Here is a 24,437-nt window from a genome sequence, read left to right on the forward strand (position 1 = left end):
ACGCAGCCAAGAGTGAGTTCAGATCACTCGAGTGTCCAAGCAGACCGAATGGCTTGTCCATGACAGACTCTTTAGAGGGAAGGTCGCCAGCACAGAGTCGCGACTGGTGCTAACGACGTTACTGGCACTCTCTCTGGGGTGAAGGCCCTCGTCCAAGTCGTCCAATAGGCATGCCGGCTTATGTGCCTTCCCGTTTGACTTACCTTGATCAAGACCTCGTCGTTTCGGGCCATCTCGGCAGCGGTATCTTCCGTGTCTTCGCCAGAGGCTGAATCCGCCTGGCCAGGCTCCAAGCATTCGGGACGATATCCGAACGGATACAGACTTCCTTGAAGGTATATATCCATCAGTGCAACTAGCTCACCAAGCCACGGCCGAAAGTACTGGTGGCACGGGGTCAACACCGAGGTGAGATTGCCGAGGACAAAGCTGATTCGAACAAGGATCGGCTGTGGACCCGTCCTCGAGTCAGTGAATGGAGATGCGAGCGTTGAACAAGCGGGTAAACCTGCATTCACGCATACGGAGGAACCGAGATATCCTGGCAGATCTCGATACTCAGAGTATCTCGGCCCCAGAGACAACTGGAACAGCGCATGGACATAGAATCGTGCGACGAAATAACCACAGTACCGCGGAAGTTTGGCCTGGGCCGGTGCGAGTGGTCCGGGGCTGTACCTGGTAGCTCTGGCATCTAAACAACAGCGCTAACGACGATTCGATGAACTCTTTTGACATCATCCTGGACTTGCAATGTCCATTCAAAGAGAGCTTGCTGTGTGTGCACCGTGGCGTCAGTACCGAGCGACAAAATCCAGCTCATTGGACAAAGACCAGTCTGGATTCCAATCTGCAGTGTGTCTTGGCGGCTGGCTGACACGAACTCACCTCAGAATTCGTGAAACATTCAGCATCAGCTCGGACGAGTCGACGAGTCCCATCTCCTCGCTCATGAGTAGCTGCAGATGCTCAACGACATTGCAGTCCAGGAGCTTCGATCTGTCGGCGTGGATCGTGACCAGGTTTCGAAGAATGCCGGTGATCTAAACCCAGCGTGCGGTATTGTTTCGAGAACCGATTATGACGATGAGCCACTAGGACCAGATCCGACACAGGATTCGGCAGCTTCGAATCTGCAAGGCAATAATAGCTATCCATATCCACACATCAGACCCACAGGCGTGTGTGCCTGCGGCCCTGACTCACCTGAATAAGAAAGTGCGACACCTGGACGTTCTTTTGGTTGGAGTGATGAAAGAGTGTGTGCTTCTGTGGACATGTGGAGATCGATGCAGCAACAATGCAGCCACATGTGTGTGAGTCCACGGCCACGCAATAGTCGGTAGCTACTCAAGCGTTGAGGTTGGGAATCGATGGTCTCCATCGCTGGGTATGTGTTGTACCTGATAGCACAACTCGAGAATGTTCGCTGCAAGCTCAATGTATCCCAACTGGAGCAGGCGCACTTGGTTCGGCTCCGAGTTGGATGAGACGTTCTTGAGTGTCCCCGACGCGATGATGAGCATGTCGTAGCGAGACGGAAACAGCTGATCCGGGCTCAGGCCATCAAAGCTGTCTTTCAAAAACTGGAAATAGTATGCTTTATCGAGGAGAAACAGAGCGTTGGTGATAGTAAGTACTGGCTGATGTGTATATTGAATAGGCTTGGATTGAATAGACTTGGATTGGGTTGGATTGGGTTGGATTGGGTTGGATTGGATTTGGTGGGTGGCTGGGTGCACGAATCGGCCATACCAATGTAGTCGTATTTGCCAAAGTACTCATCGCTTGCCTCGCTCTTGCTCATCTTGTATAGGTACTTGAACACGCTGGCGATGCTCTTCTCGTCCCTTGTGAGCTATTGAGTGTGACCCGTTCGGTGTGCACGTATGAGATGACGACTTGCCTTTGGCCAACGCTGACGGAGGAGGGTACAAAGTCTCGATTGTGCAGATTGGCTTCACGCATTCTCCGAGACTAGCTGCGATTCACGAACAGTCTATGCTTTGTACTTGCCTTGAAGATGATTGCCCCAAAGCCAAGGCTGTGGTTTGTGAGCTTACTCTCATGCATGTTGTCCAGCAGCACATGCACAATATCGGACCGCAGTCGCTCGTGTGCCTCGTCTTGACTTGAGGGGCTGCCGTGCAACTGCGTTCCTTCTGAATCTTGAAGCATCTCGTCGACTAGCCGAGAGATATCCTCGATCGATGAGGTTTCCAGTGCCTCTATGAGAGTCGAGAGCCGCTCGCAAGAGCCATCCCTGGGTGATCCACGCTGGCTAGCTGCTGGGGTATGCGACGGAGGCTTCTCTTTCAGCGTTGGCGATGCGTCCTGATGAGGGCAGATGGCGTCAGTCGACGTGCAGGTTCTTTCGTGGCCGATGTTGGGCAGGCGACATGCCGCTTGGGGACCAAGGTGGTGGCTGGTCATGCAAATGAGTGGGCTCCCAAAGTGACAGTGGTCTGCTGGCTCGCTGTGCTGCTCGACACACCTCGTGGCTCATGCACCCGGACGGTGCCGATAGCCCTCCTTGATTCATGCTCGGGGACGAACTATCCGCTTGCTTGGGAGCCAACGCGGCCAATCGCCTGGGGAGCGCTCTTCGATGGAGCTCGCTACGATGAAGGCAAGTGTGCAGGATGTGTCATCAGTCGATACCTCCCCTGACTGATGTTGTCGGGTTGGAGCAACGAGCCCCCTGAAGCAACTCCAGCTTCGACGAATGTACCCTGCGGATACGTGTATGAGGTGGGGACGTACAACCACACGCAGCTTTGCGCATCCTGCCAAGCATCCATGCGGTGTGGCTCCGGCGGGGGGCCGATGGCTGTATCCACGCTGGTGTGAGCGCTTACTTTGATCGCTGTGGTGCGATATCCCGCGTTCCCACGGCATCCTTGTGCGATGCGAATCCGGCTTGCAGCAGCCGACTGTCGTGGGAGGTGTCCTGGCTGGAAAACAGCGAACGGGCCCGAACAGATGGCGTGAAGGGTCTGGAAGGAAACTTGAGCGACGCTTTGGCCTCGGCGATGATCTGAGATGCCTGTGGACGCAGCGATGCGATGTGTCGGCGGTAGTGACGCGGCCCATCCGATGGCGATGCCAAGTCGTGGGTGGATTCTCGCAGAGGCTCCCTCGGCTGGAACATTGCTGCGGGCGGGATCGAGCTGGCTTGACCGATGGAACGGTGGGTATGAAGCACTGGGCTCTCTCGGCTCTCGTACAGCATTTCTGCGTTGCGCATGCGGGTGGATGGAGCAAGAAGCGGGCACCACCGACCCACATCGAAGGCGAACGGCATCGACACGGCGGCGCTCAAGCCGGATCTGAGGTCATCGCTGCTGGCGAGAAGTGTCGCCAATCATGATTCGCTTGACAACGAGCTCTTTTGAAACAGGACACTTGGCATCTCTGTTTTGGGCAGCGCAGTCTGTGATAGTCTGTGATAGTCTGTGATAGTCTGCGATAGTCTGCATCTAGTAGGTCATTTGCAATCAAAGGGAGTCTCGAGTCCTCCCAAGCGAAAGCAGTCCACAGGGTGCGTTTATTCAAGACCAAATCAGTTCCAGAGCTGACTATGAGCTAGGCCTGCTTGTCTTGAAAACGACGGTGGCGGAAACAGTCCCAGTCATGGTCGTCCACCACGCCAATGGACTGGAGATAGGCATACATGCACGTTGGGCCAACGAAGCGCATGCCACGAGCCCGAAGGTCGGCCGAGAGATCCTCCGAGAGCTGCGAGGTGGCGCGGATGCCGTCTTTGGCCGTGCGAGGGCCGAATTCCTTCGGATCGGCCTTCTGGATGAACCCGTCGAGATACTCACGGAAGCTGCCGTTGTGCTCTGCGACGATTTCCAGGAACAGCCGTGCATTTGCGATGGATGATTCGATTTTTGCGCGGTTTCGGATGACTCCCGAGTCGCCCGAGAGGAGTTTGGACAGCTTCTCGGGGGTGTACCCGGCGATTGCATCGACGTCCCAGTGCGAATACGCCTCGCGATATGCCTCACGGCGCTGCAGGAAAACAGAGGATGAGTGAAGCTCCTGAAGTTGCTTGGCTGTGTCGCTGACAAAGGGTGAGCCCTGATCATGCTTCACGAATCTCGATCATGTCTCAAGCTGCACCGCCCTGCTTGCTCCGTGTGAGGGACGTACCAGCAGGATCGTGGCCCACGACAGGCCAGCTTGGGCGCCCTCGAGGACAAGCATCTCGAAGAGGTACCTGTTATCGTCCAGCCGGTTCTTGGCTCCCCATTCGGTGTCGTGGTATTCCGTGTAGATCCGAGCGATGGGGGTGTCGGTGCGCTTTCCAATGCATCGGGCTGCAAGCAACGCAGTTCGGTGTGGTGGTGGTGAGCGCATGATCTGTCATTTCGAGTCGATGCACATCCTTTGGCATTCAGCAGCCCTATGGCACAGCATCCACGCTATTGCGATCTGGGTGGTACCCTATTGCCACGGTCCTCGTCGACCAACGTACCCAGCCACGAGCATCTTGGCCGGTCTTGGACGGGGGCAGTCAATCCCTCGATGGCGGTCTGGGTCTCAAGCGCTTCCACTTTGACCCTCGCTGGCTTTGTCTCAGTCTTGGGCATCTTGGCCTTGGGCACACTTGCTTTGGGCTTTACGGTCTTTTCCTCATTCACCGGTGCGGCTGCCCGCTTTCTCTTGGGCGGCATCGCTGGGTCTTGGTCGAGGCCTGGCTTCTGGGGTGGCGATATTTTGGTTCTTGTGGCGAGAACAGCTTGATGCGGCTGCGTCACCGCCCTGGTCTTGAGCCGAGCAGTCAGCCGGGAAATCAAAGCAGCTGTTAGACGGGAACCAGGCGTGCTCCCGAATACCAAGATCGACGATCGGCGGCTGCTGTTGGCCGGCCGGGGCTGCGATGCATCGATCGTCCCGGCCGATGTCCGTCGACCCAGCGCCAGCGGCTTGGACGCGCTGCGAGGTTCGGTCCCGTGGGCAAGCGCAGCCCGCCGTTGTCGTGTCGGAGGCCGAAATCAACAGCAGAAAAAAAAAATGATGGATCGATGGAAGTGCTTGCGTTTCCGCAACGAACAGCGCCGATGCCTGCTCGGCCTGCGCCGGCTGCACCGTCTGCAGCGACTTTCGATGGCCGCCCGCCCAAAACCACACCCGCCTCTGCAAGCGCAGGCTCGGCATGCAGCCGCAACATGAAGAAGGCCCGCACCAGACCCACGGATGCCGTCCAGACCCGGCCCTGGCTCCCCGACGAGCTGTGGCTGCGGGTGTTCTACTTCCTGCAGCCTCACTATTGCGCGGCGCTCCCGTCGGGCCGCTGGATGGAGGGCAGCAGCTTTATCGGCCAGGACTACCACAGCTGTGAGCCCCACCATGCCAATGCGCCGTACTCCAACATCCATCACGGACTCGAATCGTCGTTTGCTCGCAAGGTCTCGGGCCAACCAAGTCGCCCCTCTGCGACTCGCAGCCACTCGTGGGTCGATCGGTCTGACAACGAGCGCCCAACCAACCCGATAGCAGAGCTGCCTGCCGAGCCAAAGCGCAAAAAGCCACGGATTGCTGCTGCTCACCACCGATACCACCCGACCATCGAGGCACCGCTGCCGTGCGGCAAGCCGGCGATGCTGATCTTGCCGCTGGTCAATGCCCAGTTCCGGCGGGTGTGCTTCATGCACTCGTTCTGGAAGACGCTCGCTTGGCACTATCTGCTTCCGATTGCCGACGCCAAGTCGCTGGAGCTGCACGATCGCGATAACCCAATCTACGGACCCGATGCCCTCTCTCAGTTCTACCAAGTGCTATCGGGCGACCCTCGCCGACTGGCGCCTGTGGCTTCGATCCAGCTTGATCTTGCTCCGTTCGGCCGATCGATCGACCTGCCGGCCCTGTCGCTTCTGTTCTCGAGGCTCTCGTCCAAGCCCTCGATGACGATGGAGCGGATTCGCTCGGTGGTCCTCAACTGCCGGTGGGATACCATCACCGATTCGGCAGTGATCGAGTTTGTTGCCGGGCTGCCTCGGCTCGAGTCGTTGTTTGTGGTCGGCGTTCGATCAAGCCATGTTCTGAGTGGACTGTCGTCCGAGTCTCTCAAGCGAATCCTCAAGGAGAACAAGCGACTGCGTCGCAAGGATGCCGACGGCTCAGAGCAACGGGGGCTACTGCGTCTGGGCCTCGCCGGTTACGGCTACGGCAGCTTTTCGTCGCACACCTTCCTCGGCTTTCTCGCCCTGCACCCCTTCCTGCAGCAGCTGTCGATCGGGTACATGCGTGGCGGCGTCAATTTGACCCAAATTGCTGCTCTGGCGCCGCACCTCGAGTCGCTCTGCATCCAATTCGAGCGGGAAAAGTCGATCGACTCGGCCGGAACGAGCGCCGCGGGCGTGGCCATGTCGGCCGTGACGACCTTTGGCGAGACCAAGCCCAAGCTCGTGGGCGACTTTTCGGGATTCGGCAAGCTGCGGGCCTTGGCGCTGGTCTCTGCGATGCAGCCACACGACCAGCACTGTCTAGACATTGAGCTGCTGAATGAGCTTGTGCTCACGGCGAGCGGACTGCCCCTCGAACAGCTCCGCCTGCCGCGGTATGTGCTGGCAGCCCGGTCGCCGTCCGAGGCCGACTGGGTCAACCAGCAGAAACTGGCCTTTTGGGATACCCTGGGCACGGCATTCACGTCGCTGAAGCTGGTCCGGATCGATTTCAAGATGCTGGTGGATCTGCCGACCGACAGTGTGCTGCTGGTGAGGAAGTTTCTGGAGGGCCTGCAGCATCTGATACTCTTTGTGGATGCAGACGACCGACCGGCGGCCGGCCTGGCTCCGGGCAAGACACGGACATGGGAACTCCTGGCAAGTTTGCGACAGAGCCCAAGCAGAAGGATCACGTATCTCTACTGAGCAACGGCAGCGTATTCAGTGGTGGATGTAGTGGATGTAGTGGATGTAGTGGATGTAGTGGGTGGTGGTGACCGATGTTGGTCGCTGCCAGCATGGATGATATCTGTCGCCAATACACCTCGCTTCTGTTCCCACAGTCGTCGATTCCAATCGCAGCGGTGCTTGGGAAGCCTTCCGGGCTCCTGCAGCACCCCGAGAGTCTTGGTCCTCACAGCACCTCGAGGATGCACATATCTCGGCGGCACCAATATCTATCCACCCGAACATCGAACCCATGCGCCTGTGCATTCCGCCACCGCCCAAGCCACACAACGTGCGCGCTTGTTGTCTGTCCCCAAACTGCCGTCCAGCGGCCTTCCAGGTGCCACAGCGGGCGCAATCTTTTTTTTTCTTCCCCCGTTCCTCGCGCTATAAAACCTGGTCGGGCAGCAAGCCTCTCTCGCCGTCTGTTCTGTCCTGCATCTTTGCCTGGAACGCACTCCGATCTCCCGGTCCCCGGCGTCTCCCATCTGCCCCAGGGCTTCATACCGCTTCGTCTCCCGCCGGACCTCCCCCCCCCCAAAGCACCTCTTTGTCGCCATGGGCTATCCAAGTTTCACCGTCGAGGTCGTCCTCTACTATGTCACCCTTGCGCTCTTCTTTGCCATCGGCTGCTACGCCGGCTTCCGCGCCCGCAACCAAACCAAGGACTCTTTCCTGAGTGCCCGCGGCACCCAGGGCTGGTTCTCGCTCGGCGCCAACTTTTTCGCCTCGGGTACGTTGTGTGCTGGCTGCTGTCCGGCCAGTCCCAGTCCCAGCCTCAGTCCCAGTCTCGGTCCCAGTCTAACGATTTGGACGCCTCTCTGTAGGTCTGGGTGTCTGGACCATCTTTACTCTTCCCCAGGTCGGCTCCGACCCCCAGCTCGGTGTCGTCGGCGCTGTCGGCTATGCCATTGCCTGCATTGCGCCCATCCTTCTGCTGGCCTGGATGGGTCCCGCTGTCCGCCGCTGGGCCCCCAACGGCGTGACCGTCACCGATTTTGTGCTCATGCGCTTCGGCTGGTCGGGCCTCTTCCTGACCGTCCTGATCTCGATCGTGTACATGACTGTCTATCTGTCCTCGGAGCTGACTGCTCTCGGTGGTTTCCTGAGCTTCTGCGGCTTCAGCACCACCCAGCAGATCATTGCCCAGGTCATTGTCTGCATTTGCACGGCCACCTACACCGGTAAGCGGCGGCCGTCTGGGCAGCGGCGTGTGGGCCCTGCGACATGCGACATTCGCCATTCTGCCAAGCACAACAGCCTCTCACCCCCTGTCCTCGTGTTGTGATCTCTTTCTTTTGCATGCCAGCCGTCGGTGGCATGCCTGCCAGTCTGATCACCGACAAGTTCCAGTCCTTCACTGTCCTGGCGCTCTTTGTGATTGCCTCGATCGGCTTTGGCCTCAACGTCACCATCCCCGCCAGTGCCCCTCAGCAGTCGAACCTGTACCCCACCCGCGTCGGCTGGGAGTCGATCGTCACCCTCACTTGCGCCGTGACCTTTGCCAACATCTTCCACCAGGTACGTCGCTGGCACCAGCACCGATATCAGCACCGATACCAGCACCGGCACCCACAGACTCTTGTCCAAACCTGGTTTCCATCATGAGATTCTAACCTCCGCACCGCTGATGCGGATTTGTGGTTTCCAGGGCTACTGGCAGCGCGTCTATTCCTCAAAGGACGACCGCGAGCTCCGCAACTCGACCTACTTTGCCTCGGCTCTCACCTTCCCAATGTTCCTGCTGATCGGTCTTGCCGGCACCCTCTCGGTGTGGGCCGGCCTGACGCAGCAGATGGATGGCGGCGACTACAATGCGCTCTTCAATGTCACGGCCACCCTCCCCGACTGGGTCAATGGATTTGTGGTCATCCTCGTTTCGGCCCTGATCTGCTCCTCGGTCGACACCCTCCAGAGCGCGCTCACTGCCTCGATCGTCAACGACCTGTCCCAGCGCAAGCTCAACCTCAAGTGGGCTCGTCTGATTGCTGCCCTCATCAACGTCCCTGCGCTCTTGATTGCCGCCATGAACGCACCTATCCTCAGCCTGTTCCTGATGGCCGACCTGTTTGCCGGCATGATTGCTGCCCCGATCCTGATCGGCTTCATCCCGTCGCTGCGCCACGTCGTCAACGGCTTTGACTTTTTGCTCGGCTTTGTGGGCTCGATTCTGTCGGTCTTCTTCTTTGGCTGGATCTGGGAGGGCAACGCGATGGCGGGTCTCCTCTTGCTGATGCCCCCGCTGTCGGTCCCCGGCGAGTCGATCGGCGCCTTCCTGATTGCGCCCATCGCCGGCATCTTCTTCTCGGTGCTGTCGGCCTACATCCGCCGAGGCATTCGCCGCCTCCGCGGACTCGAGGTCAACGTTGAGCTGACTGGCCGCCCCACTATCTGGTACGGCTACAACGCCGAGGACAAGCCCAAGCCTGACGAAGACGCCCTCAAGGCCACGGTGACCCCCAGCGTCTGAGGACGACCGGGGGGATGTGCGGATGTGTTCAAGACGTGGTGTCTTCCCGACCGGGAGGAGATCTGTCTGAAACGCCGCTAGTCTGTGTCTGCAGTCTTGTACAAACCTTTCTTTCTCTCCTCCTCCTCTTGCTTCAATCTCACCTTTTCAACTCACGGTAACAAGTCAAGCAAGCACTGGATTGATACGCACAAGGCTGGCTGTGGTGTGTGTTGGTGGGTGCTTGCATTTATGTGTCGTCGCCACTGACGTCTCTGTCTCTGTCTCTGTCTCTCCTTCTGTCTCTATCACTCTATCCAGATGCATCCGTCACCTGTTCTCAACTTCAGCTTGTATCAAATCGGTCATGTCCAACACTCTGATGGCACTAGGGGTGCTCAAACATTCATCGTTCATGGATGCTCCAAAAATACACTCCATTGGACCTTGATGCTTTGGGCTGAGATCATACCCTCATAACCTGACCAAGGCAATGCTTGCGAAGGGAAGCTGCCATCATCCTTGGGCCACCTGAACCACCGCCACCATCAAGCAGAGGACAAGCCAACACGCAAAGCCCGAAGCACACGGGGCAAAGCTGCCACCATCCGATGGCTGGCAGCAAGCCGCCATGGCACAAGATGTTCCTGAAGCGTGCAAAATCCCCGAGCAAAATGGACAAAAGGAACAGGCAAGAACAGGCAAGGCGGAACTTCCGGGGATATGCGATACGCTCGAGCTGCTGCTTTGGTTGTTGCGCTTTGCCTGTTTTTCGCTGCTGTTGCTGTTGCTCTTGCTGTTGCTGCTGGCGGTGAGCCGAGGATCGGTCTGCGGGGGATCCAATCCCCCGTTATCTGTCTGGCTGTGGTCGCGGCTGCCCCGGGTCCGCGTGGTTGCGCTCCTCTGCAGGTTTGATGGTCTGCAGCGGGGGAGGAGGATGTTCGGACGGTGCCATATGCGGATGTGTGGAGCGCGAATATGCAATGCGTGATGTGTCATGTGCGATGTGTCATATGTGATGTGTCATGTGCGATGTGTGATATGTGATATGTGATGTGGTGTGAGGTGTGCGATGCCATAACCAGTTCTCGTTGCAGCCCGGGTCCGGATGAAGTGTGATGAGGGTCGGAATGGAAGGGCCCCTCGATGTCACGGCACGCCGCCGCCACCAGCAGCGAATCGGCCGCTTGCAGCCGGTGTGCTTTGGCCACCCTTACAGCATTGGTCCGGGTGCGGTGATGATGCATGAGCAATGCTGATGATGCTGATGCAGAGGGCGGGATCCAGTCTGCAACTGAATACATTCTCGCGATACATTGTGATTCTGCTTTGACTCTCTCCTCTGCCGCTGCTGGCCCTGGTGGAATTGGATTCCGCTGTCAATCCCGCCGCCAATTCCGCCGTGAGCGATCAGGCCAAACCCCCACAAGCACGCGGCGCTGCTGATTCGCGACTGATTCGCGACTGGGCCCAATGTCCCAGATCACCCGCCGCTTCCGTTGTCATGGCGGCTGACTGTCCTTGGTCGCCTTGCGTTTTCGACAGCCACCCAGGTAACGAATACAAAGCAGGTCAAGGCGGAAAGACCCCACTTGCGCGCTCTCTCTGCTCGACCTCGGCCTGGCGCGGCAGCGGGCGTGTTGCGCGGCGTTCGATGGGCTGCAAACGGCGGCCGCGGCCCTGGAGCGGGTCTGATGCAGCAACAGGAGAGTTTTGCTGCGAGGGCCGAGCGACATGCACGGCTCGGCGGCAAGCCAAACACAGCCGAGGGCTGAGCCGCGCAGCACAGCCGGGTTTGTCAGTCGTGGTGGCCACGGACGAGACGGATGGAAAATGGGCCTGCGACCGAAAGCGACCGGGGACAAGCTGCAAAGAAAGGAGGGCGTGGGGGGCGTGGTGCGGCTCGGCGCGGCATGGTGCGGCATGGCAGCAGGGAAAGGCGAACGTGTCCAGCAGAGAGGTTTGCAGCGATGACCAGCGGCCAGCGAGAATGTCCAGTGGTGGATGGGTGGTGGTTGATGATGATGGACTGGGGCGGCAACAGCCAAAGGACATGCGCTTCCCACAGCAAACAAGTGCAGCCATGACGACAGCAGCAACAGGCGAACAACAAATGCAACAACCACAACAACAAATGCAACAACAACAGCAAATGCAACAAACGCAATAACAAATGCAACAGCAAGCCCAGCGGACACAAACAACCCAGCAAAGGGCGGCCATCACAAGCGAGCACGCCGGGGCACAAGGACATGGGCAGTCCAGCAGCCCTCGCCGTTTGGATCTCTTGGGTTCTTCGTTTGCGCTCTTTGCCGTCGGTGGTCGACCTGGTGTTGAACTCGGCACGCAACTCGGTATTCGACTTGGTGTTGAACTCGGTATTCGACTTGGTGTTGAACTCGGTATTCGACTTGGTGTTGAACTCGGTATTCGACCTGGTGCTGAACTCGGTATTCGACTTGGCGTTGAACTTGCCATTCGGACCTGTTCGCCAACTTGCTGTCCACTCCCCCCCCATTCAACCAACAGCCATTCAACCAACGCCCATTCAACCAACCCCGTTTAACGCCTGGCCATTGGCCCTTATTATGTCTGCTCCTCCTCCGTCTGTCCATCGCTGCCGTCTCCAACACTTCTCTCGCCGATCCCTTCGACAAAGCCTGGCAGATAGAGTTGACGACCATGCCCGACCCATTCGCCAGCGCCGGTCCGCTCGCTGACACCAACATCGTCGCCCCATGGAGCGACAGCCCCAGCTCCAGCGTCGTTCGTTCTTTTGTTGCCTGGGTACGCTCGCTTTCATCACCGCTCCCGGCTGCTTCTCGCTCGCCATCTGCTGTCGGTGCATACGCTTCGTCGCCCCGGCGGTCTCTGCGAAAGCGCCTCCGCATGCGCAACCCCCGCTTCCCGTCAACCTCTGGCTCCGAGGTCAGTCTCGACTCGCCCATGTCCATCGAGCAGCCTTCGCCCAGGGCCGAATCCGCTCGGCCCTGCTCGACCGACTCGTTCAGACCCGTCGTTCGCCGGCCCACCCGCACCGTCAAGTTCCGTCGGTTTTCGAGCCGGCACTCCTCCAAACCCACCTGCAGACCAAGGGGGTCGCCAACAGCCACATCCCAGCCAAGCCCGCCCGTCTCCGCTTCCATCCCCGCTGGCCCTCCTGCCCTGCCCAGGGCCGCCCAGTCGCTGCCGTTTCTGTCGCCCGAGCTGCTGGGGAGCTATCTGCCCAAGCAACCCCGCCCTGCTCGGGAATCGTCCTTGCGCAGAGCCCAGAGCCTCACTCCCACCCACGTTGCGGCTCCTCTCACCCGAACCAGCTCGCTCGGCGCCGGCCATCTTGCCCATCGCACCGCCAGCCTCGATCGGGCCGCCCGCTCATCCTCGAAGCGGCTGTATCGACTGCCCAGTCTCCAGCCGCCCTCTGGTCTTGGCCTTTCCTCTGACTCACTGCAGTCGCCTCGTCTTGCCCATCCATCTGACTTGGCGGACCAGACCAGCCCTGGCCGTCCATCGAGCTTGGCAAGCACAACCGCTCTCGATCTCTCGCCTGGGTTCCTGCCGCCGCCTGGCCTCGATCAAGCAATGACTCCTGCTGCTGCAGATCCCGGGTTGGGCTACCTGAAGCCAGCAACAGATCCCGATGCAGGCTATCTCAGGCCAGCAGCCGGCCCCGAACTGCCTCGCACCCAGCTCGCTGGTCCCCACCCAGTCCCCGGCAACGACCTTGCTCGTTCCCACGCAGCCGCCAGCAGTAGTCTCCTCCAAGCGACCGGCTCCGGCCCTCCTTCGCAGGCCGCCAAGGACCCTCTCCCTCGCTCCCGTTCGACCCCAGTCCGCCCTGAGAAGCCCGCCCACCAGCTGATCCGGGAGCTGGAGGACCCCGCGCTCCATCCGCTGCAGACGCAAGATCTGCCGCGGCCTCCAGAGAGGCACTGGCCGCACGGCATTCCTCTGCCGCTGACAAAAACCCGATCGCTGGAAAAGGCCCCGTCGTCGCCGGAAGCTCCTCGTTCCCACGAAAAAATCCCTCTCCAAGACCAGTCGCTCCTGCCCCAGCCTCAGCGCAACGAGCTCTTGCGCTTGCCTTCGTACGAGCACTATCCAACCCATCCGCTTTCACTCCCGCCGCAAGCACACGTCCCGCTGGATCGCCCCGACGACAGCAGTCTTGTCCAAGCCTCCCTCTCCCAGATCCATCCTCCACAGAACGAGCCTCCAGAAACCCCTTTGCCTGATTCCTTGCAGAGCCATCGACCTCACAGCCAGTCCCGGCACCATCACCCAGCTCATTCCGACGATCCTGGTCGATCCCAGCACTCCCATTCCCACTCCCATTCCCACTCCCATTCCCATTCCTACTCCCACCCACTCCTGAGCTCACATCAGCTCCAGCATCATCATTCGCACAAGCACCCTCGCTCCGATTCTCGGCCACACCTCCGCTCCCGGCACTCCCATCCGCACCTACGCCGGCCGTCTGTCGCCTCAGTCGATCTGCAGCACAGCCCCCCTATTCCCATGGATTCTGCCTCGAACGGTGCATCAGGCAGTCCTTCACATGAGCGTCATCTTGTCCATTTCGACGATCGCGACTCGGAGTACGCGTCATCAGCCTCTGATGGTCTCGGTCGTCTCTCGACCCGATCCCTGCACCGCAAAACCTCTCACATGTGGGAGAAGATCCAAGCTTGGTCAAAGCGCCACGAGCGTAAGTAGCGGTCCTCGCCCGACACATGCGTCGGCGGTCTCATTGCTCTCCGCAGCCCGCTCGCCCTTGATCATTGTGCCGGTGCTATATCTTGCATCTGTGTGGAGGGGACGCATACCGCCCTGTCCCTCAGCTCACGCTCCTGCCCAATCTCCCTGCAGCTGAGCCCGTGCCTCGGGAGCACACCGTCCTGAAGAAAAAGTCGTCGTCCGACAAGATCCGCGTGTTTCTATCCAACATCAAGTTGCATGTCAAACGCCAGCCCAGCGACAGTGCACCTGAAATCGTTGATAGCTCCGACGACTCGGACGATCCAGAGGTCATTTCATCGCTGCCTCCTCCCCTCAAGCCGCTGGCTCCCCTGTCCAAGGGCAAGGACGCGACTCTTGATCTGGAAAGGCTCTTCACCGATACCAAGGCGTCGCCAGACTCGTCGGCTCGCGGCCAGCTCTCGTTCCGACTCCGACTGCCCTGGAAGCGCGCATTTTACTCTCGCTCCGTGCCCGATCTCACCATGCCGACGCTGCTTGAGCAAGCCAGCTCGCTTCAGCCCCTCTCCGCGAGTCTGATGCCGCGCAGGCGCTCAACATCGTCCCTGTCCTCCATCTCGAGTGAAAGCAGCCAGCCTCGCTCGGACGTGGCCACGGTGGGCCGCGACCTCATCCAGCCCCGCTCCCACTCGCTTGCTCATATGGAAGACACCGACAGGCTCGTCAGTAGCGCCGACGCGGGCTCTGGCGCCAGCCCAACAAAATTGGTCGCCGAATCCCGTCCGATCGCCCGTGAGGGCGCTGCATCGGCTCCTCGTTCTGCCGACGCGAGCTTGGTTGTGATTCCTAGTCATGTTGGTCAAGCATCTACTGATCCAGTCCGCGATCATCTGGACCCAGCTGCCCCACTGGCAGACCTCCAATCCGAGCCAGCGACTCTGAACGACGACTTTGAGGAGACTGGCGTGGCTTCGGCTCACCACCACACGAGTGCCGATGATTCGCAGAGCCTCAGCGACACAGCAACCTTCCAGGATCAGCCCATCGCCGCATCGGCTCTCTCGATCACCATGTCGTCGGATACACTCTATCCTCCACCGGCGCGCCGCCCGTCTTCGACTTTTTCCGGGCCGCCCTCGCCAACATCCGCGGATGTGGCCCACTCCATCATGACCCGGAAGCGCAGCCATCATGGCGTTGCCTCGGCACCCCGGCGCTCGTCCTCCAAAAGCTTCATCAAAATCAACCGGCCATCGCCCCCGCAGCGGCGCTCTTCGCTCTTCAACTGGGGCAAGAGCGCTGACTCTCCGACGAGCACCGACGAGCCCTCGAGACTCAAGCCCAGCAAGAGTAATCCCCAGATTGTGTCTGCTCCAATTGTGGTGCCCATACGCCGATCGTCGACACAAGAATCAGTCACCCACACCACCATTGTCCAGTCCCCTACAGAGTCGCAGCAGCTGTTGACATCCCCTTCCATCATCAAAGTCTCCAACTACCCGGACATTTTGCCTGGATACGGGCCCACGACGCTCGAGCGCGCCCTGGAGGTGATTCGGATCCCCAGCTCGCCCATCCACTCGTACTCCCCGCTCATGATTCACGAGCTGCCGACCTCCTACCGGGACCCAAGCACCCACTGCGAGCGGTTGCGGATTGACTTTGAGTTTCAGGTGTACCTGATTTCATTCTTCAAGCTCTTCCTGGACCCAACCCTGCCAACGGTGGACCGTCTTCTGACCCACCAGCTCGTCGTCAATATGGTGCGCAACGACCCGTCGATCCGCCAGGCCATGTTGTGGAGAAAGCAAGGGCTGTCTGTGTGGCCGCACATTGTTCCGAACCTGCCCGAGGCTCTCGCACAGGATGTCGTGTTTCCCAAGGCAATGGCAACCGATGCGGCTGTCGAAGCGGCCCAAGCCCCAAGTGTGGTGCCACACAGACGAAGACGGCAGCTGGCCATGGAGCGCGCCAAGATGGGCGACAAGCTCAAGGTCGTTGATGTGCGCAACCGCAAAATGAATCCGCTGAGGTCGCCGCTGTCGAGGGTGCTGGCGTCGATCCATGACTCTGAGCAGGCGATGCTGGAAGAGACCCTGCTGATGCGGTATGCCCAGCGACGTCGCATGTCACAGATGGCGGCTGGTCTTGTGGCCAACGGCTCGTTGGCTGCTGCGTAGTGCCGAGGTGCGGTGTCTCGAGTCTTCCTGCTGTGGTTCACGTTTCCTCCTTTCCTTCGTTTTTTTTTTTTTTGGGCTACATTCATACTCGCTCCTGTGTTCTTGAGCGCCGCAAGGCCAGCCGCTCCCCCTGGGCGGCTGTTGCTCCGTTGGCTGTTGCTACTGTTTCCGCATGCGGCCCCTCCCAGTGCGGTGGTGGTGGGGCTGCAGATGAATGATGATGGTGCTTGGAATACACATGTTTGGAGAACTCTGGGCCTGCCTCAACCGTGGGGTGCGGGGATGCAGCGACAAATCTCTGCCCTCGATCTCAGTGCACGCTGCATCAACCGCATCAATCGCATTCGGTCGCATTGGCTTCGGGGCCCTGCAGAATCCGCCAAGATTTTGCTGCTGGTGGCGGCCAGGTTCCAGCCAGCCGCAGAACACTTTGGCGTCGGCTTTTCTCGCGCTCCTTCTCTCATCTGTTGTCGCCACTTGGCCGCCCTTTGGCTCCCCTTCCTCCCCTCCAGTCTGCGCCCAGCCGACCCGCCATCCCAATCCCGCCCTTTCCTCCGGCGAGCCCGAGCCCGTTGTCAAGCCGAACGACTCGCCGTCCATCGCTGTGCATATCTACGGCCTCGCACCCCCCCCCTTGCACATCCGCCCATCCACCCGGCGGCCCATCCACCCAACCCGCACCAGCAACCCACCGGCCACGATGCTCGAGTCCTTCGGCGACGAGCCAAAGTCGCAGCACAACATGGCAATCCTGGTGCCGATGACGCTGTTCGGCTCTATCGGCGTCTTTTGCATCTTTGTCTTTTGTCTGGTCCGCACCAGCTTCGTGGACATTTACTCGCCAAGAAGCTCGCTCAAGAGGTGCGGCAGCAGCGAGGGGCAACGCTTGGGGCGGGGAAGAGATGCGATGGAATGTGATGGAATGCGATGGAATGTGATGAGCGGGGAGAGAAGTAGCACCAGGGCTTGGGCTTCTGTCGCTCGGCCTGTCCAGCAAACCGTCCTGGAATGGTGCGCTTCAGCCTGAAATGGAGCATCGTATCTATATGCTCTTCTTCGTCCTTGTGCGTCGCGCTGACACTCTTCTTCCCGCCTTCCGCCCTAACTGGATCCTCAATCGCTGACCGGCTCTCTTCAATCGACATCCTTTGACGGCCTTCATTTGTGTTGCGGACGACTCGACTCCTCCAGTGGGCGACCCCCCAAGATCCCAAAGGGTCTGCTATCGTGGATTCCTATCACGGTATCGGCCTCCCAGGACTTTATGATCTCGACAGTCGGCCTCGACGGCGTCATGGTGGGTCTGGGAAAGAGAAGGGGCAAAGCAATGCTCTGTGATACACTGCTGGGAAGTAGAGATCGTCGTCTATGGCTCTTGAAACGGGCACGCCAGCCAGCGCCATTAACCATTGAACTTTGGCTCTGCCTGTTTGCCTCTGCTCATCTTCGTTGCGGCGCTTGCAATGCCCCTGGCGCTCCAATCCCAACTTGCAAAGCTTCTCCGCTTCTTTGGTGGCAGCGCAAAGTTCTTTGGGCTGCTGACCTTGCTGGGCCTTGCGTTTGTCGCCCCATCCAACTACTTTGCCCAGCCGTTTCCCAAGAACTCGCATGCCCTTGACGAGCAACGGCTGCTCAAGGCCCTCAGCATCGACAACGTCCCAAACAACTCGCCGTTTCTGCGGGCCAATCTGCTCTTCACCTGGGTCTTCTCCATCGTCGCATACGGGTTCCTGGTTGCGTACTACCGCGGCTATGTCGGCATCCGGCTCCGCTACTACGAAAACGTCCTGAATCGGTCGCAGCTGAGCAAGATCGAGACCCGCACCATCATGGTTCACAGCATCCCGGCCGAGCTCCGCCACGAGGTCGACCTGGCGGCCTATTTTGAGGGCCTTGGCATCGGAACGGTCGAAAACGTGGTTATTTGCCGTACCTGGACCCGCTTGCGCCAGGCCGTGAGCATGCGTGCCTTCTGCCTGACCAAGCTCGAGAAGATCTACGCCGACATGTTGCGCCGGGCCCACAGTAACCACAAGGTCGACCGCTTCCGGTTCCTCTGGGCATGGCTGGGCCTCGACAACACCCCCAACGCTGACGCCCACCATGCCGCCCGTGCTCCGCACGAGACCAGAGCCATGTACAGCCACGGCGACGACGACGACAATGCCGATCTTGAAGATCCTGCTGCCGAGTCCTCCCGCCGGCCGCTGCTGGACCGCTCCTCGCGCTCCCGCCGGTTCTCCAACGCCGATCCTGCCGACACTGCGATTTTCGAGATCATGTCCCGGGTCAACGCCATGGACCCGGCCCTCCGGCCTGTGCACAAAACGGGTCTGTTTGGGCTCTTTGGCCAGACCATCGACTCGGCCGACTACTACGCCGAGCAGTTCCGAGACTGGGACGAGAAGGTCAACCGCCTGCGCCGACACCATGACTCATCATCGACCACGGCCGTTGGCTTTGTGACCTTCCAGTCCCCCGAGAGCGCGGTAGGTGGTTGGGCCAAGCCTGTGTGAAATGATATGCTTGAGTGCGTCGAGTGCGTCGAGTGTGCCGAGTGGTGAGGATGGAATGGATCAGGTGCACCGCCCGATCAACCACTCGACGCTCGAGCCACCGCCACCTGTGCCCGGTTACATTTGTTGGCCCCATCGAGACTTGGGCTCATATCTTCCCGTGCTGTCCTGTTCTTCCAGATCGTTGCCTCTCAGGCCGTCATCCACCGTCGCCCGTTTGCATGCATGGTCAAGATGGCCCCCGAGCCGCGCGACATCTACTGGGCCAACCTTTCGTCCCGCGCCGCCTCGACCTACATCAAGCTCCTCAGAAGCATCTTTGTCTATGGAACCCTCTTTGCGATCATCTTCTTCTCCGTCACGGTCATCTCGACCGTGATTGTTCCCCTCGTCAGCTTGGACAAGCTGCCGGAGCTGTTCCCGTGGACCAAGGAGTGGATCGAGCATCTGACCCCCATCCAGAGAGACATTGTCAACAGCGCCTTGCCCGCGATGATCCTTTCCGCCTGGCTGGGCCTGCTGCCGTCGCTGTTGATCTGTGAGTATCCCTTGTGCCGAGTGGTTATGCCGTGCCTACGACCTGGTACCATTCTAATCTGCTGTGGATTTGCCCTGCGCCTTGATCCTCCTTCCATCCTACAGTCCTGTCGCAGATCCAAGGCATCGAAGCCGAGAGCTTGATCGAATCCTCCGTGCTGTCAAGGTACACATCGTTGTCTTGTGCGCTTGTTTGGTGGTTGCGATTGCGATTGCGACTGCGGTTGCGGTTGCTGGGTGCCGACAGAATTCCGCCTCGATATACGATCTGCTTGTACCCTAACACATTGCTGCTGGACGCTGTGAACGGTCGTTGCTATGCCCACACGCGTCGTCCAGGCTCTTTTTCTACCAAACCTGGAACGTCCTCATTGCTATCTCCGGAAGTAGTTTGTTCATTTCCGCGATCAACAAGGGAACGATTTTGGAGACTCTCGGCAAGCTGTGGACTGAGGTATGCGACGGGTTTCTGTTGAAGTGGGCTGGCATTTCTCACCATGCACCTTGCCACATCCCGCTCGTCGCACTCACCACACACCTGCTCCTCCTGCTCCGACGCCGCCTCGCCGCTCGCGCCGATGATGGCCACAGGCATCCCCGCTCTTGATGAACTACGTTGTGCTGCAAGCCCTGGCCACGTACCCGGCGCAGCTGCTTCTGGTTGCGCCCGTCGTGTTGACCTGGATCAACCGAAGGGTACCGTGGGCCCAGAACTCGCCCCGCGACTATTCCACGGCATACTATCCCTCGATTCTGAACTCGATCAATTACGGCATCGTCTACCCAGTTCCGCTCCTGATTTTTGTTGCCGGTCTGATGTACGGGCCCATGGTTCCGTTGATTCTGCCGTTCTGCACCCTGTTCTTTGCGGTCGCCTGGCTCATCTACAAGTACGTCCTCCTGTACGTGCACCTCCCGCGGTATGAAACCAACGGCACGCATGTCACGCTGATCGTCAACCGCTGCCTTGGAGGCGTGACGTTGATGCAGCTGGCGATGATGTCGGTGCTGGTCTTCAAGCACGTCGACAACAAGGACAACCGCACGCTGGGACAAGCTGGATCGCTGATCGACGACCCGCAGGAGACTCTGCAGCTCACTCCGAGTTTGAAGGTCATCCTGGCGATCCTGCCGCTGCTGTTCCTGAACATCTTTGTGTACTGGTGGCTGAAGAACGGCTACGAGGCCATCGTCAGTCATCCTCCGCTGGAGGTGATTGGCAAGATTGTCAAGGCCCACTCTCGCTCGGTGCAAGAGCAAGCGTCTCGTCTGCAGGCACAGCCCCAGTCCCAGCAGCAACAGCAGCCTCAGTCGCACGAAGATGATGTTGTCGATGGATCAGTCCACCCCCAGATCCGGCCCGAGGCTTCCCCGATCCTCAACCGCGCCGCACGCTCAGGAAACCACGGCCAGATGCTCGGCCATGGCCGCAACAACCTGGCGCGCGCTCGTGGGGGGCCCAGCCACTCGATCAGCAAGGCTCATCTGCGCAACTCGATCGGCCAGGAGCTAGGCGCCACCAGCTCGCGCAGCCATACAGCCTTCCAGTCCGACCAGGACGACTCGGAGGCCAGTGCCAGCGTGGACGACGGCTTTGGGACTCCAAGCGAAGCCGGTAGCAGCGACGGCGCCATACCGTCGCCATCACTTTCGGGTGCAGACGGCATGGGCATCATCCATCCGCAAAACACTCTGGACATTGCCGAGCCCACGGCCACGGAGGAACAGGGCCTGGTCAGCGACGACTTTGCCGAGGGCCGGTACAACCGCAACCGCGTGCAGCATCTCGAGCCGCCGATGATCCGTGTCCCCGGCATTCTCGATGCGCCCGTGACCTTCAACTCGGCCTTGATTCCAGAGGGCGACGAGGCCGAGCTCATGCTGGACCCCAACAGCAACGAGGATATGCAGGTCCACACGTACATCCACCCGGCCCTGATCGGCCGCCTCCCGGTGGCCTGGATCCCCGGCCCATCTCAGCCACATCGACTGGTGGAAGCCCGGCAAGACCAGGCCCGCATCCAGCGCGAAACATATCGACGCATCGTGGCCAAGCAGCGTGCCGAGATCCAGGTGATCGACCAGCGCACGGACGACGAAGTCGAGCCCGCAGGTCGCCCGCACGCCCGCGATCGCCACAGACCCGCAACCGACGAGCCCCAGGAAGGAGTCATAGGCCGAGTCAAGAGCTTCGTGGACGGCCTCACCAGCTGGGCGCATATGCAAATGTCGTGAGCGCGTGGGTCGAAGGGAAGCACTTTCAAGACGTTGGCTACCACTGTTGTCATGCCACCGCACCCCCCTGGTCGGTCGGTCCCATGCTCGTTTATTATCGTTTGTCGTGCACGGCGGTCGTGTCTGTACTGTCATTGTCTATTCTACAGTAGCCCGTTCCAATGCAATAAAGACCGGGCGAGTCTTTTATTTGCTCGTTCATGGCCTGGATGGTGTGCTGGGATGGAAGGTCTGGGTCTCGGAGCACAGCAGGCGCTGTCAGCACTGCAGCGCCGTTTCCTCATCGTAGAAGCAGGCCAAGGAACATGTGGCCAGTCTCTGTCGCCTGCGACTCCTCGAGTATTTCAAGCAACCCCATAACCACCCAAGGGAAGATGCCAGCATATGCCCGCATCCCAGCGAGCACGGCTGGTGAACATAGTTGGTGAACATAGTTGGTGAACATAGTTGGTGAGTATTCATGGAGATTAGCCACATGTATTCAAGACGATGCATCTCTCCCAACCTGAATGTGCTGTCGACGACTGGCGGCAACAGCGGTGGTACGATGATTCAATGAGACGTCCATTGATGAACGATACTCGCTAATTACAGCTCCTTCTCTCTCCCTCTTTCTCTCTCTCGCAGATGATTGCTGGGTCCGGTTTTTGTCCCTTGTGGTTGAGACACCAGCAGCACGCGGCAGCCGGCGATCAGTCCGAGAAGACGCGGCCGAGACGGACACTGATGGAGTGGGTCAGGGTGACGAGCTCGCCCTTGCCATTCGGACCCTTGCCTTCGGAGGCACCGGGCCAGTGCTTGACCAGGTCGTCATAGATCAGGGTGAGGGGGTCGATCTGGTGCAGCTCCTCGTAGCGCCTGGCGCCACTCCAGGTGGTCAAGTGGCCGACGAACATGGCCAGGTCGACATGGCGCTCGCAGACAAAGTGGCCGCGGAGCACGCCGTTGCTGCCGTATCCCTCGGTGTACTTTCCCTCCAGGGGAATGTGCTCAAAGGGCCACGGGATGGTGGCGTATTCCTGGTCGACGAGGGCGCGGGAAGCATCCCAGACAGGGCCCACGATGTTGTGGTAATAGTTCAGCAGGATCTCCTGCAGCGGCTCGCAGCCCTTGGGGAAGGTAGGCAGGATGTAGGTCCAGGCGGCAATGACAGTCCCGCCCTCGGATCGAGGCTTGGCGATCTGGGCGACCCGCTCGTAGAATCGAGGCAGGTCGAACCAGTGCAGCGCGACGGCAATGGTGACAATGTCGACGCTGCCGGGGGTCAAGCCAAGCACCGCAACGGGGTCGTCCTCGGCACGGGCAACCTCAAAGCGGACGTTGGGGTGGAGTCGAGGAGCATTCTCGATCTGGGCAGAGGAAGGGTCCGAGGCAACGACCTGCTTGTAGTATGCAGAGAGCCCGTTGGCGGCCTGGCCAGAGCCACAGCCAACATCCCACACGAGATTATGCTCCTTGGTGAGGGACGAAAGGAACTCGTACAGCTCCGGAGGATAGGTGGGGCGGAACTTTGCATACGCCTTGGAGCTGGCCGAGAAGTAGTCCTTGAAGGCAGCGAGCGTTGACATGGCGTGGGCGGACTGCGAACGGAAGAAACGCGCAGATGGGGCGAGAGGAGCGAGGCGGCTGGTGAAGCGAGTGGGTCGCAGAAGCATGCTGATGGAGATGGGCGAGGAATGGCGGCGGATGCGGGCTATTTATGGGCAGATCGGACGAGAGGTGGCGTATTGTCGAGGAGGAAACAATGGGGCCGAGGACGAACCGCAAGGGCAGGGATTGGGTGGCGGGCCGGGGCTGCTGCGGTGGCTATGGCTGTGGCCGATGCTTGGCGGATGCTTGGCCGGTGCTTGGCCAATGCGACCGCCGTACTCGATATCCAACTGCCAACGGCCGTATTCTGCGTTCCGTCGCTGCCGTGGCCGCCGTCGACACCAGGTCCGCGGTGTTGTCCGTGGTCGGCTCATGGACCCAGCAACATGTATCTGTGCGCAGCGACTGCGGTCAGCCGACGCGTGTCCAAGCCACCGCGCAGCAGGCGCTCGGCTCCGCAGACCCACACCGCGCGGCCTGTGCGTTCTTGGCTTTCCATCGCATCCGCAGCCCATGGACCATCCGCGGGCTCTCCGGCCAGCACCCGCAGCCACGTCGCCAGCCGGCTCACAGGGCCCGACTGCACCAGCCCGATCGGCCTCAGCCGTCGCCGAGCGCCGAGCACAGCAGAACCGCCAGGCGCAGAAGGTCTTCCGCGAGCGCCAGAAGAAGCATATCCAGGAACTCACCCGCCAGGCAAGCCAGCTCGACTCTATCGAATCGACTCTCCGCGAGACCGAGGATGGCGTCTTGCAGACCCATGCCCGCATTGAGCTCGGATTCAAGAGCTGCCAGCAATGGACCCAGGTCGATCGCCCACGCCTTGCGTCTCAGTGCCGGGGGCCAGAAGCCCTTGGTCGTATCGCCGATCTTGTCCGAGCATCGGGCGAGATGGAGGCTGAGTACAGGCGCTTGGTCCGGCTGATCTCCTTTCTCGAACGATCCTGCGCCAAAGCACTCACCGAATCGCATAACCCTCCAAACGAGCCGGACCCGAGCACGCCTTTGGCCAGTGGCCTCGGCCTCAGCCCCAGCCCCAGTCCTCTCAACACCGCAATGTCTCGAATCGACAATCTGGTGGCTCGGCTCCTGGAGCAGCCTCTGCATCCGCTGATGCAGTTGCAGCTGCAGGGTGAGGGAGAGACGATGATGCAGCTCTCTGCGGCCATTCATCAAGAGGTCATCCGCATGAAGGAGCGCGAAAACGAGCGAGAAATGGAAGAGCAAAGGCTGCAAGGGACTCTGTTGTGCGCAAGTGCCGTGCCCGATATGAGCGCCGAATTGGCAAGGTTCGATGCAGACGGGCCCTGTTGAACGCGCTGGGCTCTGC

General features: G+C 59.8%; 9 protein-coding genes across 9 annotated transcripts; 6 read left to right on the forward strand and 3 right to left on the reverse strand.

The window, feature by feature from the left end:
- Positions 1 to 3,389: 3,389 nt before the first annotated feature.
- BJ171DRAFT_511593 (DNA-3-methyladenine glycosylase I) lies at positions 3,390 to 4,983 on the reverse strand. Its single transcript, XM_053111601.1, is given in 4 exon segments — positions 3,390 to 3,442; positions 3,453 to 4,017; positions 4,159 to 4,325; positions 4,484 to 4,983. The coding sequence occupies 3 exon segments, from the start codon at positions 4,680 to 4,682 to the stop codon at positions 3,586 to 3,588; spliced, it is 798 nt and encodes a 265-aa protein (XP_052965108.1). The 5' UTR covers positions 4,683 to 4,983; the 3' UTR covers positions 3,390 to 3,442; positions 3,453 to 3,585.
- Positions 4,984 to 5,051: 68 nt separating this feature from the next.
- Positions 5,052 to 6,942, forward strand: BJ171DRAFT_511594 (uncharacterized protein). Its single transcript, XM_053111602.1, has one exon. The coding sequence runs from the start codon at positions 5,070 to 5,072 to the stop codon at positions 6,879 to 6,881; it is 1,812 nt and encodes a 603-aa protein (XP_052965109.1). The 5' UTR covers positions 5,052 to 5,069; the 3' UTR covers positions 6,882 to 6,942.
- Positions 6,943 to 7,460: 518 nt separating this feature from the next.
- Positions 7,461 to 9,372, forward strand: BJ171DRAFT_425841 (uncharacterized protein; the record flags this gene model as incomplete). Its single annotated transcript, XM_053107740.1, has 4 exons — positions 7,461 to 7,635; positions 7,730 to 8,086; positions 8,212 to 8,423; positions 8,554 to 9,372. 4 exons carry the CDS (start codon positions 7,461 to 7,463, stop codon positions 9,370 to 9,372), a joined length of 1,563 nt encoding a protein of 520 aa, XP_052965110.1.
- Positions 9,373 to 9,691: 319 nt separating this feature from the next.
- Positions 9,692 to 10,457, reverse strand: BJ171DRAFT_158349 (uncharacterized protein). The gene has a single exon (XM_053105861.1). The coding sequence runs from the start codon at positions 10,348 to 10,350 to the stop codon at positions 9,868 to 9,870; it is 483 nt and encodes a 160-aa protein (XP_052965111.1). The 5' UTR covers positions 10,351 to 10,457; the 3' UTR covers positions 9,692 to 9,867.
- Positions 10,458 to 11,524: 1,067 nt separating this feature from the next.
- Positions 11,525 to 11,917, forward strand: BJ171DRAFT_425792 (uncharacterized protein; the record flags this gene model as incomplete). Its single annotated transcript, XM_053107737.1, has 1 exon — positions 11,525 to 11,917. One exon carries the CDS (start codon positions 11,525 to 11,527, stop codon positions 11,915 to 11,917), a length of 393 nt encoding a protein of 130 aa, XP_052965112.1.
- On the forward strand, positions 11,700 to 16,479 carry BJ171DRAFT_511598 (uncharacterized protein). The gene is made up of 2 exons (XM_053111603.1): positions 11,700 to 14,059; positions 14,221 to 16,479. The coding sequence occupies exons 1-2, from the start codon at positions 12,034 to 12,036 to the stop codon at positions 16,227 to 16,229; spliced, it is 4,035 nt and encodes a 1,344-aa protein (XP_052965113.1). The 5' UTR covers positions 11,700 to 12,033; the 3' UTR covers positions 16,230 to 16,479.
- A 232-nt stretch (positions 16,480 to 16,711) lies between these two features.
- BJ171DRAFT_569284 (uncharacterized protein) lies at positions 16,712 to 21,706 on the forward strand. Its single transcript, XM_053113563.1, has 7 exons — positions 16,712 to 17,090; positions 17,421 to 17,526; positions 17,726 to 18,718; positions 18,926 to 19,283; positions 19,388 to 19,448; positions 19,622 to 19,736; positions 19,874 to 21,706. The coding sequence occupies exons 1-7, from the start codon at positions 16,930 to 16,932 to the stop codon at positions 21,515 to 21,517; spliced, it is 3,438 nt and encodes a 1,145-aa protein (XP_052965114.1). The 5' UTR covers positions 16,712 to 16,929; the 3' UTR covers positions 21,518 to 21,706.
- A 258-nt stretch (positions 21,707 to 21,964) lies between these two features.
- On the reverse strand, positions 21,965 to 23,454 carry BJ171DRAFT_511601 (S-adenosyl-L-methionine-dependent methyltransferase). Its single transcript, XM_053111604.1, has one exon. The coding sequence runs from the start codon at positions 23,170 to 23,172 to the stop codon at positions 22,210 to 22,212; it is 963 nt and encodes a 320-aa protein (XP_052965115.1). The 5' UTR covers positions 23,173 to 23,454; the 3' UTR covers positions 21,965 to 22,209.
- Positions 23,455 to 23,620: 166 nt separating this feature from the next.
- On the forward strand, positions 23,621 to 24,421 carry BJ171DRAFT_583518 (uncharacterized protein; the record flags this gene model as incomplete). Its single annotated transcript, XM_053114250.1, has 1 exon — positions 23,621 to 24,421. One exon carries the CDS (start codon positions 23,621 to 23,623, stop codon positions 24,419 to 24,421), a length of 801 nt encoding a protein of 266 aa, XP_052965116.1.
- Between the last annotated feature and the right edge of the window lie 16 nt (positions 24,422 to 24,437).

The sequence above is a fragment of the Polychytrium aggregatum genome (genome assembly GCF_025602895.1).
Source record: "Polychytrium aggregatum strain JEL109 chromosome Unknown BJ171scaffold_27, whole genome shotgun sequence".
NCBI classification, from domain to species: domain Eukaryota; kingdom Fungi; phylum Chytridiomycota; class Chytridiomycetes; order Polychytriales; genus Polychytrium; species Polychytrium aggregatum.

Excerpts from the sequence above, each read along its gene's own strand:
- BJ171DRAFT_511593 (XM_053111601.1), bottom strand. The coding sequence starts at position 4,682 with ATGCCGCCCAAGAGAAAGCGGGCAGCCGCACCGGTGAATGAGGAAAAG. Across the intron at positions 4,326-4,483 it reads GCCAAGATGCTCGTGGCTGG|CCCGATGCATTGGAAAGCGC; the intron begins GTACGTTGGTCG and ends CGTTGCTTGCAG. Across the intron at positions 4,018-4,158 it reads CGTGGGCCACGATCCTGCTG|CGCCGTGAGGCATATCGCGA; the intron begins GTACGTCCCTCA and ends GTTTTCCTGCAG.
- BJ171DRAFT_511601 (XM_053111604.1), bottom strand. The coding sequence starts at position 23,172 with ATGCTTCTGCGACCCACTCGCTTCACCAGCCGCCTCGCTCCTCTCGCC.
- BJ171DRAFT_158349 (XM_053105861.1), bottom strand. The coding sequence starts at position 10,350 with ATGACACATCACGCATTGCATATTCGCGCTCCACACATCCGCATATGG.
- BJ171DRAFT_569284 (XM_053113563.1), top strand. The coding sequence starts at position 16,930 with ATGCTCGAGTCCTTCGGCGACGAGCCAAAGTCGCAGCACAACATGGCA. Across the intron at positions 17,527-17,725 it reads TCGGCCTCGACGGCGTCATG|CTTCTCCGCTTCTTTGGTGG; the intron begins GTGGGTCTGGGA and ends CAACTTGCAAAG. Across the intron at positions 19,449-19,621 it reads GAATCCTCCGTGCTGTCAAG|GCTCTTTTTCTACCAAACCT; the intron begins GTACACATCGTT and ends CGCGTCGTCCAG.
- BJ171DRAFT_511598 (XM_053111603.1), top strand. The coding sequence starts at position 12,034 with ATGCCCGACCCATTCGCCAGCGCCGGTCCGCTCGCTGACACCAACATC. Across the intron at positions 14,060-14,220 it reads TTGGTCAAAGCGCCACGAGC|CTGAGCCCGTGCCTCGGGAG; the intron begins GTAAGTAGCGGT and ends ATCTCCCTGCAG.
- BJ171DRAFT_511594 (XM_053111602.1), top strand. The coding sequence starts at position 5,070 with ATGCCTGCTCGGCCTGCGCCGGCTGCACCGTCTGCAGCGACTTTCGAT.